The sequence below is a fragment of the Lutjanus erythropterus genome, chromosome 17 (assembly GCF_056507025.1).
Source record: "Lutjanus erythropterus isolate fLutEry1 chromosome 17, fLutEry1.hap2, whole genome shotgun sequence".
Lineage (NCBI taxonomy): Eukaryota > Metazoa > Chordata > Actinopteri > Lutjaniformes > Lutjanidae > Lutjanus > Lutjanus erythropterus.
Window position 1 is genome coordinate 17851256 of NC_139333.1, and position 19179 is coordinate 17870434.

Sequence of the window (19179 nt, forward strand, 5' to 3'; positions counted from 1 at the left end):
GGCCTCGACACTTTTCTCCACTTGGATCCCTTAAGACTTTTGATATGTTATAAATGACACACGACTAGAACAGCTGAAAGCGTTTCTGCTGAAATTTGTGTGGGGTCACGACGTATTATGTCTGTACTATCCGTGCTATTGCAATCTGACTCCAAAAAACACCCAAAATGGCTAAATTTATGTCGTGCCTTTATTCTGAGAATGGCTTTGCAAAGCCTCAAACCCACTAACACCTACATTCAACCACCGATGGAGGCGGAGCTGCCACATAACGTGCAGACCTGCACATCAGGAGCAGATTTAGATTTTAGTGTCTTATTCAACAACAGGTGCCATCTTACATTAAAACCTCATAACTTATTTAGAAATGTTTTATAACAAGTTTATTAATTAGGTTGTAAACACTTTAGAACTCATTAATAAGCTGTTACACAACCTGAGTGACCTGTTGCTTGCCAAATAGTGAGCCCACATATGTCTGTACTGTTAAGGCTCAGATCTCATTGCTTACTTAGCTTTCTTTATTTCTTACTTCAGCTGCATTTATACCTGACAGCTTCATCAAATATTTGTTAACAAGTTATTAGCATTTAACCACCGACAGCATGTCTTAATGCTCAAAAAGTTTCATTTGGCATCAAATCAAAATATCAAATCACCAGATTCATAAAATGAGGGTTTGGAAATGTTGTTTACCTCGTCTTTTTCAGCATACACTGTTGTACAAATTAAAATAAGGCTCCCTTTGGCCATTTATAAATGTTAGTAACTCTGGAAAGAGTAATAAAAATCTGTAATCAAGTTCAAGTACTGTTATAATATGTTACATTATTAGTCAACTACAAGTAAAACTACTGGTGTGAAAAAAAGTCTTGAGCAAAAGTATAAAGTTTGCTTCTAAGAAACTACTCATTTACTTTTAGTTACTTTATAACCGGTGATGTTTAATGCAGTATCAGTCTAAATGAGCTTCTGTTTCTCCAGCACTTCAGTCTAAATTACTCCCAGCTCCTGTGATGTTCTGGTCACAGTCACCTCTTCAAACCTGCGCCTGCTGTGGTGTTTGTTTGTTTGCGTTTCGTCCGTCTGTCATAGTTTTCCTCGGTCAGTTTGCGATCGGTTAGCCTTATTGGCTACAAACATGCAGATGGATATTAATTCAAATTATAGCTCTACTCAGTGCTTAATTTGGGGTTTTAAAGAAACAGTGTTACTTAAGTAAGACTAAATATGCAGAATTGGAAAAGTACTCATAAAAGTACAAGTGCCCTCATAACAATGACCTAATTACAATAATGTGGGTGGATTAAAATTGGTATAACTTTTTTTTAACAAGTATTTGTTAATGATTTGTGAAGTGTTTACTAGAGGTGCACAGAGACATCATTATCTCTATTTGTATCAGAATCTGTTCAACCAACTAACTTTTCTGTCCCTGTATCTGTATTCGGATAGAGGACCAGAGGTGGGCGTGGTTTTATTTTCTAACTCATTGGCAATACAACTGTTGTATCCACAAAGCATCAAAATGATTTCATACTGGTATATATGAAATATGTTTCCACATCCTCATACTGTATTTTCATCTCTGTTCATCTATACTTAGATATTTTGAGCTATTTCTTTTAGATATTTTTAGCTAAATTACATTTAGTTCATCATCACCTCTGCTTTAACTGGGGGATATTTAAAAATCAGAAACAGAAAAAAAAAGTTTTATAACCCAAAAGATTATGTTTTGCATTGGAAATAGAAACTCTACAGTAAATACATACCAGCATATAAAAATATCCTTCATTTGCAGAAAATAATCTTGGTGCATTAAATCAGTGATTGATTACGGTAGATGTGACCTTTTTTAACTACGCCGAGATAATCATAGAGCTGACTTTTTCCAAAAAAAATAATGAGCAATTGTGGATAAAAGAAATATCTGTTTCCATCACATTATTTGTGCTTTCCTGAAAAACGTATTCAGATTCAGGTGCATCCCTCACGTTTACAGCCTTATTGATAACCTGTAACTATACACTATTTATAAGGGAAGTGTTATTGTGAAGCTGGTACCCAAAAACATAAATCTAGGAGGATCAGGTCAGGGATCAAATCACCATCAGTCCCTGTGATTACTGAGTGATCTCACTGTCAGCTTAAGACTGTGACAAAGCCAGATCAATGCTTGGATCAAACCTGTAAAACTAAATACCAGAGAGGAGCTTCAAAAGAAGCAGCAAAGGATGAGAACACACAAAGGCTCCAGCTCTCTGCTGGCTTCTGTGTGCACTGCTCTGGCCTTTGCAGCTGCCTATTAAGAGCTGCTCATCAGCTGGGTAACAATGAGCTCCATAAGGTCCAATCTGACAGTCCTGCCTGTCTCTGCCTTGGTTCTCCAGTCGCCTTCTAACAGAAAAGTGTTTGGGGGGGGAAATAAACCTGGTTCTTATCTCTGCCTGCAGCTGCCCCGTGGTTACGCTGCCCCACAGGGTGAGCGCTGCTGTCAATGTGAAAACGCCGCCGGGGAGGTCGTGTAAAGGAGCTGGGGGAGGTGGGAACGGGTGTAAAGGACAGGCGCGTATGTATGCTGTTACATACACACACATAAACACACATGACAGGCACAGCACAGTGGCCAGGTTTAAGCCTGCGTGACAACAAGCATCTGGTGTACTGACGTGCCCCGCGGCAAAATACAGCTCCAGAGGTGCTGTTCTGTGAAGTGACCCTCGCCTTTGACCTCAGAGAATTTCCCTTCAGGGATCAATAGACAAACATACAGACACATATCATATAAAATCATCATATAGTAAGAACATGACAAGCCTTGAGCCCTGACACTCAAATACACACACATCCACACAAATCCTTAGGGAACAAGAACGCTGACATTGCCATGAGCCACATAAACGCTGTGCTGTGCAGTGCGGTGCCAAAGGTTACTGACTTAACCTGTTCTGACATTTCGCTTATTGGAGGGTGTCTATAATACAGACGAGCGATTTTCTCACTCCAGGAACTGTTGAATTTAAATCAACTTAAAATTGCTCTCAGTTTTGTAAAGGTTATCTTAAGGCCATCAAGAGTCCAATCAATATTTGTGAGTGTGAACAAGTCTCGCTGAGAGCCACAAACTGGAGAAATTACACTGAAAACCCCCTGATGGCTTGAAAAAGTGGATGTGTGAAGCAGCACAATAGATAATGACTGAGGGAGCTTTTAAAACCAAACTGCTCTATTTTTTCTCCCAGTAGATTTTAGAAGTAGTTCTGCACTAAAGCACAATGTGGAGTTGTTTTGCATACAGGAAGCAGTCTGTGTAATTATATAGACACGCTGCAAAATAAATGTAATAGGACGATGATGTTTGCAAAAATATGTGTCTGATTTGAATTGTACTTATTGTAAACAGCAGGCTGGTAAAGAGGCTGTGTTGGAGTGACACATTAGAAAAAAAGTGAGCATATTCCAACAAATTAAAAAGGTAGCACATCTCATTCAATATTTTGGAAAATGCTCACTGGATTTTGGGTTTAACACTCCACTGAGAATCCCATTGTTGAAGCGCAACCTCTTTTTTTCAGAAATTAGGGGGAAAAAAATTGACTGTGTGGCTGCTTTTCTGATGTAAAAACATTTTTGACCTACTTGATGTCCAAAGCAGTTTTCAGGAAAACTGGCTTAACTTTTATATTGACAGTTCAGATCACCTCAGAGTGCAGGACTCGTCCTCGTTTATTATAGTCAAACAACAATGTCGTGCTTGTCTTGCGCTCCTGCAGCGTTCCTGCAGCCTGCCTGAGCTTTTTTCTCCTGTCTGAGAAGGAGGGGGCAGGGAGGAGACAACTCGCCTCAACCTTAGACTGTATATTAAAAAGGAATCAACATATTTAATATAGGATCTACGGCTCCAGCTCGTTACTTGGACTACACTAATTTTTGGACGTGCAGTGATACATATTGCTCCCTTCAACATAGCTGAAACTTCTTCCGACATGCCATCATTCAAATATTGGATTTATAAACATAAACCATTACATAAACTGCTCCTACCAGGGACAGAATGAAGAGCATATTTAAACTCTTTTCCTGTGTGTGTGGGCTAATATGCAACAGCCAAGAGACATTACTGAACATTTACTAATATATAAACAAACAAACATTCATTCTAAACTAGAAAATGATTGATGAGCAAAGCAGCGCCTTATGCACTAAGGAAATCATACTTAAGATCATTTCTGCCATATTCTGCAAATAAATCCCCCTAAATATTCCACACAGGACCTTTAAGGCATAGCATAAGGTTTGTTAATTGTCAGTGAATATATTATATTATCTGTAAATTTTGTTTTAATGTTTTGGGAGAAAAAGCAATCATTGTACAAAGATGTGATATATATTTAAAACCAAATTATAACCTGTTTGTTATGCCTTACTGTTCTGTGTTATTGTCTGTATATAGTTTGTTACATCTATCAGTCTACTGCACCTTTGTGTACTACGTCCCAATGCACTAAAGAAAAAATTTGATATAGTGTCTTTTAACTTTACTGATATAGTGTTATTAACTTTAAGGCCTATTGAATATTGCAGAAAATTGCATTTATCAGCTTTTTAAAATTAATGATGGCACTCTTGTATAAAGGCACATGTAAATAATGATGCTTGCATAACAATTTGCTGCCATAAATTGTACTCTAGTAGCAGTCTAGACAGGGACGCCGTTGGAGTGACACATTAGATAAAGATTCTGGACAGTGTCTGACTGTGTGGCTGCTCAGTCAGCAGTGCTGCTTTTATTTGTTTTGCTGATCTAAGAGCACTTTCTTTTTTTTTTTTTACTCCAAATTATGCAATTAGAGAAAGTATGTGACATGCATAACATTTTACGTACTTTAAGGCTGTGAAGGGTTTGTTTTTGTATGTGAGAATGTATAAATTTTGTTATCATGTGTTCAGAAATGTTGTGAAAAGAAATTATTTTCTACAAACAAGGTAAATAATGTCAGTATATTAATTATATCGTTTTAATGTGTTTTAATTAATGAAATCTTAATTTAATTCTTAGATTAATTATTCTTCTTACTGTCAAAAAAAAAAAAAAAAAAAAAAAAATATATATATATATATATATATATATATATATATATATATATATATATATATATATATATATATATATATATATATATATGTATATATATATATATATATATATATGTATATATATATATATATATACCAGTAAACAATGTTCTAGGATTTAAATAAACCTGAAAGGCACATGTTGTCGAAGCACAAGTAGACAACAAGGACGTTTTCTCAAAGACACAAAGGGAACTCGCTGTGTTTTTATAGCATTCTTGCAGAACATCCAACCAACAGGAAACTTCCAGAATGCAGTAAGCAAAGCAAAGCAGAGGTCAGAGATTAACATCAATATCTCCATCTATGGGGTCACACAAGAGGCCACAGCAGGTGGTTACAAAAATAAGATGGCTTCTCTCTAGGCACCTCTTAAAAGATTGCGCACCGCCCGACAACTTGAGACGACTCATTCTCTTCTGAGGTATTTTTCGACCAACGCAGTCACAAGGAGCGTGCCGAAACAAGTGTGATGAAAATAAATGATAAAATCTTAGTATTTCATGCTAATTTACTTTCACACACAAGAGACAGGTGCTTAATTCCCATGGTTTTGCAGTGTATCACATATACCTGAATGGCGACTCTCAAAGGGATTTTTTAAAAGTGGGGTTGTATGAGTTATTTATAGTCAGTGTATCAACTACAGTAGATGTCAGTCTGCATGCCCCCAGTTTGAAGAAGCCGAAGGGAGTACCAGCACAGAAACTAAGCAGTGTACCGCTGTGGACAGGGTCAGCAGCAAAACATATTTTAGCCACTGAAAAAAGTTAGACCTAAAAAAAAAAAAATCAATATCAGTTTAAGTTTACTCTCGATTTAGAATATTTTCACTGCTTTCCCTGGCCAGAAAAATGTGACATTCATAGACAATATTTCCTGCATTCTGGTGGCTTTCAAAGAATGAAAATAACAAAATAATAAGTACATATTGTTAGCTTATTAGCTGGAAAACTTGATGGAACCACAGCATTAAGCCTTACCTCGTCTAATTCCATATCTAATTACAATAACACAGAAAATGAATATTTGACAAATGTCGTTTTAAAGGTATGCTCTCAGAAAAAAGTATGTCTCTTTCTTTTAAAAGTTTCTACAAAAATCAGGAATTCTTTTTTCCAGGATGTCTGAAAACTGCTTGAGTATTTTTTTTTCTCTTCATCGCTTTCTTACTATGGAGGATGAGGCGTGATGCGAGGTGGATTTAATATGGAGAACTGGATAAAGCTGACGCAAGCAGCTCTCTTCCACGTCACTTTCAGCTGTACTGTTGTCCGTGTGGAAACAGTACATGCTTTACTGTAACAGAAACGGGTTGTGATAACCAAAAGGATAAAAAGGTGTCGTAAATCGAGGCAGTGGTGGCCCAGCAAATCCTGTGTCCTGTGACTCAAAATTACTGATTTCACCTATAGAGTTTGGTCGATATGGAGAGAGCGATATTTGGCTTACATAACAGCTGTTTCCAGTGTGAAACTGTTATTGATTGTTTTAGGTGGACATTTTTATGTGGACAAAACACCTTTTGACTCTCTCCCCTCTCTGCTTCTCCAAACTGGGGCTGTGTCAAACGCCATCTGCTGTAAGTAATATGTTGACTATTGGTAAACACCTCATACAACCCCACTTCAAATAATTGGAACCATCCTTTTAATATTCATGCGTTGCACCTGGAGAATTTTGCAAAAGATTTATCAAAGTATTTATTAAGTATTATGTTGGTGTAAAATGAATACTGGACAGTGAAACTCAGATTTAAGCTGCTTTGTCTTTGTCGTCATTTTGCTTGTCTTTGTTTGCCTGTTCTTTGTTTGTTTCGTGTTGTGTTGTTTAATCTTACCTTACTAAATATGATGTGCTGTTAAAAGGGTAGGCGTTATAAGCTATAGCTTCAGCCTACACCTTTGGTAGGACGTCTGGACTGCAGACGTGTCTAAGTTAAGTTAAATTACTTGATTGATTTTCTTACTTTATATACTTTTATGTTTTTGACTGTCTCATTTAAGCATCTGCCATTTTTCTGTTAGAGACCATGCAACTTTTTGCATGAATTTGTAGATTTATGTGTGATAACAGAATTTCTATTTGCAGACCAAAATAAATTCTAAATTCTAAACAAAAGCAGATGAATGCGTGAAACTTAACATGTCCATCATTCTGCAGAGTGAACATCAAATATCTAAGTTGAGTAACAAAATTAAGACAAATTTATGAGTTAGGGGGAAGTTTAGCAAGTAAGTTCAATGGTTTGAAAATGGATCGCAGCTGCACGACCCACAATGCCCCTTGTTTTAAGATGTGTCTTGCCGAAACAAGAGACCAGCTGCATTCTTAAAGTCCTTGATTGGAAAGCAAGTTCAAGTGTTTTCTCTTTAGCGGACCATCTTTTTCTCAAACTGTTCAAGCATCATCCATGTCAAGTGGCGGGACCCTGTCGCCCCGGCAACAGGAAGGAAGCTATTTTGAGCAGTGGGCACTCTGCCACTCCTCTCGGAGCCACAGCCTTGTGGTGGTGGCTTTGAGAATGGCTTGGAAGTGGCAAAAAACTGGCATGTAGTTGCAAAGACGTGTATCCTGCTGCTCCTGACACGCTTTTATCTCGGCCTCCTGTTGCTCTAAACGGCCATTATTTGGTTATTTATTCACAAGCACAGAGGAGAGAGAATAAACACATATGAAGTGCCCACCATGAATGTTGAAAATATGAAACTCTTTGTGTCAGAGTAGCTGTGCAGTGATGGATGTGGGCTCAGCTGTCCTGTCTGAAGCGACAATAGTGCTGCAGGACTGCTGTTGTTGAGAACTGAAATACCAGAACATGTGAAAGAGGAAGGTTCCTGTGGCACTACATGTTTCTACACATTACTATCAATCACATATAAAGAGTGTGTATGTACCCACGTGAGAATAGGCACACAGCAGCTATTTGGCTATTCACATCCAACCCCCTTATTTCTATAGCTACAAATTCTCTGTAGGGAAGGTGCTGGGGTTGATGAAAGGATTAAAAACAAATATCTCCTGCAAGAGAGCAGAGTTCCAGTCCTGTCTCAACAAACTGAGATTTGAATCTAGTGTCAAATTAGAAATCAGTGTTCATTTTAATTTTTAGACTTAGTTGATAATTTGCAGGTTTTTATTATGAGTTTCAGTTTACAGTCATTGTTCGGTCAAGTTTAGTCAACAAAACTACTTGGTTTGTTTATGTCTCTGTCATGCAGGTGTAAATAACCACACTGGCTACACTATTTACACCCCCTGTGCAAATTGTTAGATATGGACTCCTGGGTGCTTGTCTCAGCCATGCTCAGTTATCTACATCTGGCTGTAAAAAGCCCACATTAGCTATTCCACCCTGCTTGCAAATAGCCACACTGACTATTTACACCTTGGGTGCAAATAGTATTGCTGGATATGGACACCTGGTGCTCGTCTCTGCAGTAGCAGGTTATCTACACCTGGGTCTTCAGAGCCATGTTGGCTTTTTCTTTAAGGGCATTGGCATTGATTATTCAAAGACTGATTAGGTTCAGTAGTTTGCTGAGACATGCTGATATACATTAGAAAAAACTTTAAAGGGATAGTTCGGACTTTTTGAAGTGAAGTTGTATAACTACAGTAGATGGCAGTCAGCACATCCCTAGTTTAGTGAAGCAGTGAGAGTACAGGTGTATGAAGCTAAGTAATGTGCTGCTATGGACAGGGTCAGCAGCAAAACATACCTTAGCAACCTAAAAAACATCAATATCTGTTAAAGGTTATACTGTATTTATACTATTTTCACCACTTTATCTAGCTGTCAAACAGTTTTTCTGATGAGAAACTGTGGTTATATAAGCCAAATATTACTCACTCCAAAGCCACCGCACTTCCTAAACAAAAAGTAAATTTTACTTTGCAGAATGCTTGAGCTGCTGGTCTACTGCTGCCTCAATCAGTTCATTTGTGTTATTGTGTGACTTTGGTGAATCCAAACTAACTCTTTTAAACACCAAAGTCACAAAATAACAAACAAATTAACAGATTGAAGCAGCAGTAACCCATCAACTCCTGTGTCCTAAGAGGTAAAATTACAGTTTTTGCTAAAGAAGTTTAGTTGGTTTAGGGAGAACGATATTTAACAAATAACAGAACTTTCTCACAGGAAAAGCCAGTCTGACGGCAAGGTAAACGAGGGAAAATATTCTAAAATGATATAATAAACACATTTAAATATATATGAATGTGTTTTGCTGCTGACCCTCTCCACAACAGTACATTGCTTAGCTTCCTACACCTCCTGCTGCTCCTCCACACTGGGGGCATGTCGACCACCATCTACTGTAGTCATGGAGTCAGTGCATTACCTCATACAACCCCACTTAAAAAAAATCTGAACTACCCCTTTAAGCCTTAAAGGGAAGTTTCCCTCTTGCTCTCTTCCACTGGGAGGTCAGAGAAAAGGTTCAACCAGAGAGCAGCCCTCTGGAGTTGGCAGGGAGGGAGTTCATGTTTAGCTCAAGGACTGTTCAGCAGGACAGATGCAACACGGGGGGCACGACCCCTGTTCCTCCGGCTGATCTGCACACGACTCACGTCATCTCTGGATTCGATGTGTGTAACATCTCATCACACAAACCTCTCCATTTGTATTTTACAGTGAGAACAATTCCTGATGAGTAACGGTGTCTGTGTGCTTAAATCTCTTGAGAGATCCCCCAACGCCTCATTAGAATGCCTGACACACGCATTAAAGCTATAATTGCATACCCTACACATCAATTACACAGTAATGTCACCCATTTCACTGTGTTTATATCCCTGAGTCGAACCGAGGCCCAGCTCGGAGAGTGACTTCGAGGCAGCCAGTTCATTCAGGCTGCTGTAGCGGAGGCTGAATAGACAAGCGAGAACAAAACACAGACGTCCCCACGGTATTTGTTTACAACGAGCCACAACCTCCCCTGAGGTGGCACAAGGTAGAAAACAAGAGACACAAGTCAGGCAGAAATGGCAGTGTTGCCTGATGGCTGCAGCGGTTGGTTTGGAGCTAACTGAGTGAAACAAATGTGAAAAGACAACATGATTTCTGAAGGTCAAGTTTTCTGCTCCTAACAAACTTTTCCCCACATCCCGCTGCGACCACCAGCAGATCTTTGGCTCAGATACACAGCACCACAGTGACCTGAGAGCAGATGCATCTTCCTGACAAGTGTGTAGGTTTTGTTTCAACATTGTGAGGAACTGACACTGAGCTGGGGTCCTACATCAGGAAATTTTGTGCATCAAACTACAGTGGGAATGTTTTTATTTATGTAGAGATAAAAAAAAAGTATGAAACCTTCACATCATGATTATAGTGACTAAAATCATCATGGTTATCAGTATTATCGCGGTATCATAAAATGTGCTGTAAAAATGCTCAAAAACTACTGATACATACACTGAAATCATTTCACCAAGTTTTATTTTGAAAACCTCTCAACAATTTTATGACATGTCCTTTGAGATGTCCAGTGTTTACGTTGACACAAAACAAACCTACGTTGCTCCTGTGCCTGGGACAGAATTTTCGTCAATCAATCACGGTTTTAACAATAATTAATATTTTAAACGGTAATCTTAATTATCTGGAATTTTATCACAGTTAATCGTGCAACTGCTTATTGTTGCATCCCTAGTTATGTAAAGGAAAACACAAAATTCAGGTGACAATTCAAAATATAATGGGATATAATGACATAAGGCTATCAAGCAAGCTGTTTCACGTGTTCCAAATACTGAGGGGCACCTGTCCCCTCAGTCCCACTGGAAATCTACATTTTCCTTAACCAAGGGTTGAAAATGCTGACAATCGATTAATTATTAATCATTAATAATTAATTAGGTAAAAAAAAATACATGTTTTTTCCTCTCGTTTTCATTTTTATTCTCATTTTTACTAATTGTTTTCATTTTAAGTTGAAGTTTCTTTGTTCAACAAACGTCTCTGCCACCAAAACCAAACACAATTACTGACATTTCTGTAATACTGATTAATGATCGATTAATACAGTTTTAATTAGTTGATTTCTTGATGGTGATTAATCGATTAATTGATCAGTAACATCCTTTATCTACACCTGTGCCTGCTGACATTCAAGTTCATGCAGGTGATGAAAAGAAAACAACAAAGAACTCTTATTTAAAGTGATGACAGACATCTTTTTACTGCCTTGAGAAACCCTTATTTTTAAGTATATCGCTTTCATTAAATAGATTTCAATAGAAATCTGAGAGGAAATGGAAGGAGATGTCATGCAGCAAGAATAAGTTGTGTGAAAGACTACAAGTACCAGAACAACTCATCCTCAGAGTGTTTCCATTGTACTTACGGGTGCCATCAAAGCGTGTGGCGATGGTGTCCAGAAAGGTGTTCTGTGGGGCCAGGAGGCCCTTCATCACCGGCATCTTGACCCAGATGTGGGACGGCCAACAGCTGGCTGGAGGTCACACCATCCCAGAGGCACGGCAGGTGGCTTCCAGGGGCTCTCAGCAGGTGCAGGAGGAGACTTTGACGGTGACAGTCCAGTGCCGGCCGCGGGGACACACATTTATAGCCACCCTTTTCCAATCTGGGGGGTCCAAAATAGCCCAGAGGTTCAGGTGTGGGTAGCCTAGATGAATCAAAATTAAGAGCAGCAATCACAGACAGCAAGGAGGGATGAAGTCCAGGTGACGGTGAGATCCAAAGAGCTCCAGATCAGTCAGCCCAGCTGTTGCTTGTCTGCACCTTTCATCCTGAGAGCTCATTCCAGCAACAGGAACGTGGAGGAAGTTCTCCTTTTTTAAGTCCGCTGTGCTTTCCATGTATAGGAGGACCCAGAATCTGCAAGACAAAAAATTACAGTGCCTCTGTCCGCACCTCTCACATCCCCTCGGCTCAGTGTTCTGTCGGGATGCTGTGGCAGAGTAGTTGCATCTTCTTCTCTCTCTCTCTCTCTCTCTCTCTCGCTCCCATCCACTCCTGTGATAGCTCAGCCAATGAGCTGCTGGCATCCTCTGTGGAGACCTGTTTTCATCTGTGGTGGGGGTATAGAGAGAGAAAGAGAGAGGGCGGAGTGGAGGTGGAGGAAGGAGGGAGGGAGGATGCTTTCGGAGCAGCTGACAGCACCATTACACCCCATAGTGCTACTATCAGCACATGGCTTTTGTGTGCATGTCTGCAAATCAAGGAAAGATGGATTACCTGCATGTCGGTCAATGCAGCCTATTGTATTCAGTTTCACTGTGTGGTATTGTGCTGTTTTATCATGGGAGTCAGACTTGAGGGACATTGTGCGTGTGCATGTGTGTGAGAGATTTTTTTTCTTGCATATCTACATTATTAAATGAAGGAGCTTCCTGAGCTACAAGGTAACAATGCAGAATATGTCATTCAGGAAAAGACAAATAATGGGATGGACACAGATATTACTTCTAACTGAATATTTCTCATTATTATTCAGAAAAAGTCAGCTCTATGGTCTCTCTCTCTTTTTATTTTTATCTAAACTAAATTTAATGAATGGTCTGAAGCCCACCTCCCCTTTAACTGGGGAACTTGAAAAATCTGTTACACAAGAATATAAAAATATCCTTAAGTTAAAAGGAATCATCCTGATGCATTAAATCAGTGATTCATAAAGGCAGATGCAACCTTTTTTTTTTAACCTATGCTGTGGAAATCATGAGGCTCGTTTTTTCTGAAGAATAATGATTAATATTTGGATAAAAGAAGTATCTGTTTCCATTGCATTTTTGTGTTTTCTCAAATAACATATTTTGATGCAACCCTTCTGTGTATACTGTCAAGTTTCTGTTTCCAAAACGACAAGATTATTACGATTTGTAAAACAATTTTTCAGTTTTTGATTTTTCAATATCCCCAGTTAAAGGGGATGTGGTGGTGGGCTTCAGACACTTCAGAAAAACTTAGTATAGCTAAAAATAAAAAGAGAAAGAGAGATGAAAAGCAGAATTTGAGGGTGTGGAAATATATCTCAGATTTAATTATATGCCAATATTTAATCATATTGATGCTTTGAACGCACAACAATTGCATTGCCAATGAGAATAGGTCAGAAAATGACTTCCATGATAGACTCAGCCTATTTCTGGTCTTCTATCTGAACACAGATACAGATACAGATAATTTTGTTAGTTGAACAGATACAGATACAAACAACGTCTCTGTGCACTCTGCTATAGGGGCTGTAGCTCTATAAGATTCCTGGAGTATTTGTTGTTTCAAACTTGTCTCTTCTGGATGAAGCTGGTCACTGCTGCCCTCTCAGCCCCTACACCATCCTCATCAGAGAATTAAGGCTCCGGGATAAAAGCGGCTAAGAGCGGATTAAAAGGATAAGCCTGGAGATGTTTTTCATGAGGACTTGATGCTAAACACACCAAAGTAACGCCACGTCTTAACTCACTTTGACCCGAGCAAACAGCGCAGCTTATCTGACCGGCGAGGGAAATACCTCTAAGATAGAGATGGTGCTTAACTTACAGAAGCATTTGTTTATCTTAAATCATGACATTTTCAATGGACTTTGTACAGAGCAGTAATCTCATTAGATTTTACAGTAATCAGCAGAAGATGATCCCGCTATTAATCTAATTAATGTGACTATCATTAAATATTCATTATTTTAAACGACATTAAGAAACCTGATAATTAGAGGGGGATTTTTGAGGAGATGACTTGTCCGTTTTCTTTTAATCAGTAAGTTAATGCATGTGTTGATTTAGAGGAGGTCAGCACAGGTTTAGATGCAATGTATTAACATAATTTGTCCATTTTAACCCTCTGGAGTCTGTCCATTAATCTGTGAATATGTTTAATTTATAGTAGAAAAACTTAATATCTTGTACATTGACTAGCCGAGAAAACCAACTGAAAATGTGGGAATTTCACATGTTGTATCATTTATGTCAGTACACCATAAATAAATATTTATTTCAGTGAAAAAAGCCCCAAATTGAATTGGGATAAATTCACTTTACATGCAAATAAACTGTATTGTAGTTTTCTGTGTTTTCTGCTGGACTTGTGTGCATAAATACTACAATACAATCTAGAACTGCTTTATCAGTGACTGTCAGTAAAGATGTATATATTGTTATAGGCGCCTGCATTGTTTTTCTTGTATTTTGGGTTCCTTGCAGCTTTATACTTTATTAAACTGACAGAATAAGAAGTCAGATTTATAGTTGAATTTGTGCTGAAGCAAACTTGATCCTGGAAGGTTGAATCATCCACAGATTTTTGCAAGGGGTTACAGTAAATACACATTAGATTGAGTTGATGCTATTCAATTTATAGTGCACCTATATGAGGTTTTCAGCAGGAGGAGAATGGGGGTCTGAGTTTTCCTGAATTGTGGAGTAAAATTGTTTATTTTTTGTCACTGTGATTTATGTGGAGCTTGAGAATGGTCCCAACGACGGCACTAGAGTTGTATAGATTTACCCAGAAGCCAGAGGAAAAACTAGCAGAGGTCCTACAACAACAGTAAATCATTTTGAAGCTTTTTTTTATACCTTTCAGCAACTTCAACTCTGTATTGAAATTACCAATAGATGGCCAAGATGAATTGTTTTTAGGGATGTTTTCGCAACATATAAACTGGGTCAGATAACTCTGAAAAGTAGTCAGTTAATGAATACAAATTACATGGCAATTTTTGTAATTAGAAATGTGATCTAAATAATTGAAATACTTTTTAATAATTCAGAATCAAACATTGAAAAAACACCGCACCTTATACTAAAAAATGGATGCAACCACAAATATTCTTTTTTTCTCGTTAAACATCTCCAAAGACTTTCGGTTCCAACATTACAAAAACAGTACTGGCACAAACTACACATGTACTGTATGTATTTTATAATATGCGGGCGGCTGTTTCTTCTGTGTAAGTTTTTGTTGCTACTGTTTTTTTTTTTTTTTTACCAAAGGCCACATGGAGGTCTTTGCTCTTATAACACAAGAGGAGCACTTACTCAAAATGTTCATCTTCCATTTTCCATGTAAATAAAAAGGAATAAAAATACCATTATTCATAAATTATCATTAAAAACCAAAATTACTTAAGTTCCCATTAACAAAACTGGCAACCTGGCAACTTCAGAGGAGTAGCTTACTTTGGTATAGCCTACAGTAGAACATATTTAGCATATACACCATATCTGTAGTAAAAAAAAAAAAGCAGTATTTACTGCAGTACTTATTGTCTTTCTTTGCCTGTGAAGAAAAATCATGTCTTCACTATATATTTTGGATATTCAACATTAACAGCTAGGCTTGAAACAGGAACATTTGAGTCTTTCTTTTTATGAAACTGGAACATACTTTAATTTTCTACGCTTGTACCTGGAACATTTTTAATCTTTCTATGCGTGGAACTGGAAAATTTCTGGTCTTTCAGTGTGTGAAACTGGATTATTTTAGCCTCTCTCTGCTTGAAGCTAGAACATTTTAGTCTTTTTATGTGTGAAACAGCAACATTTTTAATCTTTCTATGCTTGAACCTGGAACATTTTTTGTCTTTCTATGACTGTGAAACCCCCCCAATAAAAATCATGTCTTCACAATATATATAACACTGACAGTTTGGTTTGAAACTGGAACACCTTTAGTCTTTCTATGCCTGCGGCAAAAAACAGAAAAATCATATCTTCACAACATATCTCCCAGGGCATGCATCAAGTGTAACTTTATGCAAATTGGGACTCCAGTAAACAAAAAAAAATGGATGAGAAAAGAAATAGAAATATACTTATGTGGGCGTTGGTAATCTGGAAAAAAAAAAAGTTGAGCCGATTCAGCAGCTGTGTGGGCGTTTCCTTGAGCAAGAAATGAAATTTGTAATCTTGAGGGGAAGAAAAATAAGTTTGATCTTCGTCGACAGCCCCGGCAGCAACTGCAGATCTTCGAGATGAGAATGACCAGGTCAAGGAATGTGAATGATAATGACCGTTGGGTTTTTTTTGTTTTGTTTTGGTTTGGGTTTTTTTACTGTATGCAGCAGCGAGAACAACATGTGGCATGTTCTGAGTGGGGGAGAAGACATTTTCTGAGCTCATCATTGTTACACTGTCAGTCAGGGAATGCTGAAGAGATGATGGAGGTGATTAACAATGCACAATTAACCCGTCCACCAGGCAGAACAGGTGCGCCACGTTTGGAGAAAAGGGGGGAAAAAGAGACAACCAGTGAAAGTAAAAGACTGGCTCTCTCTCAGACTGTAAGAAAGTATTGTTCCCCCTCTCAGATCCTATTCAAGCCCTGGCAGCCCTTCACTGCTATCTATTTTTAATGGCTTCTCATTGTGCTTTCTTCTTGTAGTTCATCCATCTCTGCTTGTCACTAATAAAGAGGCTTATCCATTAAACATGCTCACTATCTACACTGCAGTCTAATACGACAGAGTGACGCACAGGCGGCCAGGTGAAATATTATCCCGACTACATTTCCCACAGTTCTCAGCTCGACGGGGGCTGCTGACATTCACTCTGATTTTATTTTCTGAGGTTGAGCTTGAGGGATTTTTGATTTCAAATGGTTAATTTAAGTTTGGATCAATTGTAAAATGGACTCTTATATCCCCGCAGCCCTAATCCTGACTTAAAGTGTAAGACAGATAAGCTCCATAGCCAGCATCATTCACTCAACATGCAACATCCCTTCTCTCAATTAAATACGTCCTTCTTCCCGCAGCAAACCCATTGAGAAATCAGGCCTGTCATTCTCAAATCTCAGCTGTTTACATTGAATTAACTCGTGTCTGAGCAGATGTGCTTAGAAGCTCTGTGTGTGTGTGTGTGTGTGTGTTTATGTGAGTGTAAATCCTCAAGGCACGTGAGAGGATGACAGACACAGTAAGACACACTCCATCTCACCAGACACCAACCGAAGAAAGATGACAATCTGTGATGAATAAACAAAACCAGTGAAAGCATGCATAAAAAAAACTGGAATCCTGCTTTATTTATCTACCATACGGTCATTATTTTGTACTCTGGAACCACACTAATTATGCATAATAAAAATAAGACTTTGAGAAGATCATTTATGCCCATCCCCTCCATTTGTCCCAGTTATTGTCGAGGCTTGAGCTGGACAACCCTGAGAAACTACTGTCCTGACTTAGAATTAATTAGTTCACAACATTGTATCCACAAAAAAACATTATTGTGGAGTATATTTCACGTTTTCAAAATACTATTTATTCAGAAACTCTGAAAAAAAAAGCCTGACTTCTAATTTGGCTCCTATGGACTTTCATGGTCTTCCATCAAGTATGTGTTTGACAGCTTTTGTAAGATCAAGCATTTCATGATCAAATCATATTCATAGTCAAGCCAGTTTTACTGATATAGCTACAGAAGTTTTTACACAAAGCAGGTCCAAATCATACTCATTTACAGAGACCCGACCATACCCACCAAACACTACAACAGTGGTGAGAAAAACTCCCTTTAGTTTCAGTGTTATGTGTAGACTTATGGTAGATCTCTGCTCTCGACACAAGAGTTTGACATTTTGGAAAATTTTCTGATCTGCTTTCTTGGTGGAGATTTAACAGCTGGTTATGTGATGTACTATACTTCCTGGAGTCTACACTGGTTCCCTGACAACCCAGAGAAATGGAAACTTATTACTGAGCTTTAGAGGCGCTATTAGGCAGATTTTGTCAACTGGTTAAGCTAGCCAGCTGCTGTCTCAAGCAACATATTCAAAGGACCAGTGTGTAGTATTCAAGGGCATTGAGCAGTGAGTTTGCAGAATGCAAACACCACATGTCACCCTCCCGTCCTGAAACTAATAGTACGCAAAAGGCAAAAAGGCCATTCTGTTTATCTGTTGAAACACGGTGGTGAAACATGGTGCCCTCAGACAGACGTGAGCGCAACATCTATCGTCTCATCTTTGCTACTTCTAAGCCAGAAAGCAAATTAGAGTATTTCCCAAAATGCTGACTTATTCCTTTAAGTTTCAGCACCAGTAATACAAGGTTGACACTGGTTGCTGTCTTGCTAAAAGGCACCAGAACAGGGAGGAGGCACAAATCCTGACTATCAAAGTCATTAAATTAACAGGCTAAGCCTCTGTAACCTCTAATTTGTGAAGATGGCAGACTTTCACAGCTCTAGGTTAACGACTGTTAAACAGTTTCAAACCTCCAGAGAGAAAAACAACATTTCAGCCTGTGAGGCCCAGTTGATCTGAGCTTCTGTGAGGTAAATGTAGTCATTTTCATCTGACTCCTGTTTTGGCCTGATCACAGCATGAAGCCAAAATAAAGTGTGAGAGCAGTGTCAAATCTCGCACTGAAATGGGACGTTGCTAAAAATATTAGCCCACTTTTTGAATGGAGAGACCTGCGGGAGAGAAGCAAGCAATGCAACAACGCGCGAGTGTAACAGGCTTATTTTCAACGTAATAAATGACCGACTCATGAAAGTAATAATAATGTGTTGGATAAATCAGTATTATAAGTTTCTCCTTTCTTTGATCTGCCAACAAAAACGAGCTCTCTACCGCATGTCAGAAACTTTTTACACACTTGTTGGCCAGTGGTTTTATGTATCCTGATTTACAGTGAAGGCTGGGACCAAGAATCCTCAGTTGCAGTTAAGACAATGGGAGACCATGAGACAAACAACTACTAAACTGCTGATGTGTAGTAGACAAACAGCTACTGTACCAGCCTTACATAAAGGACTAACCCCCCCTGGTGGTGATCATAAAGCCCTGGCATCAGTAATGTAAGCACTGCAAGATAACGCTCAGTTTTCTGCCTGCTTTCATGGGAAACATCAGGTTGGCTGCAATGAATCTTACCTTTAATCAGCTCATCTGGTCTTAAAGGTTCACTGGACTCACAGTGAGCTCAGACTGGACGCTCACTGCAGGAGGTTCTGAAGGAAAGCTGCATCATCTGAATACGGTGATTTAAGAAGAAGAGCTTGCTTAGACTACGGTAACACTTCCTATGATGCCCATATCTGTAATGCATTATAAGCATACTTTTA

General features: G+C 38.6%; 1 protein-coding gene across 1 annotated transcript in view; it reads right to left on the minus strand.

The window, feature by feature from the left end:
• LOC146312068 (voltage-gated delayed rectifier potassium channel KCNH4-like) overlaps nucleotides 1-12785 on the minus strand; it is a 62399-nt gene extending 49614 nt beyond the window's left edge. Inside the window, exon 1 of the mRNA XM_084740424.1 lies at nucleotides 11493-12785. Within this exon, the coding sequence (XP_084596550.1) occupies nucleotides 11493-11568 (76 nt within the window). The 5' untranslated portion in view covers nucleotides 11569-12785. The remainder of the gene's footprint in view (nucleotides 1-11492) is intronic.
• Between the last annotated feature and the right edge of the window lie 6394 nt (nucleotides 12786-19179).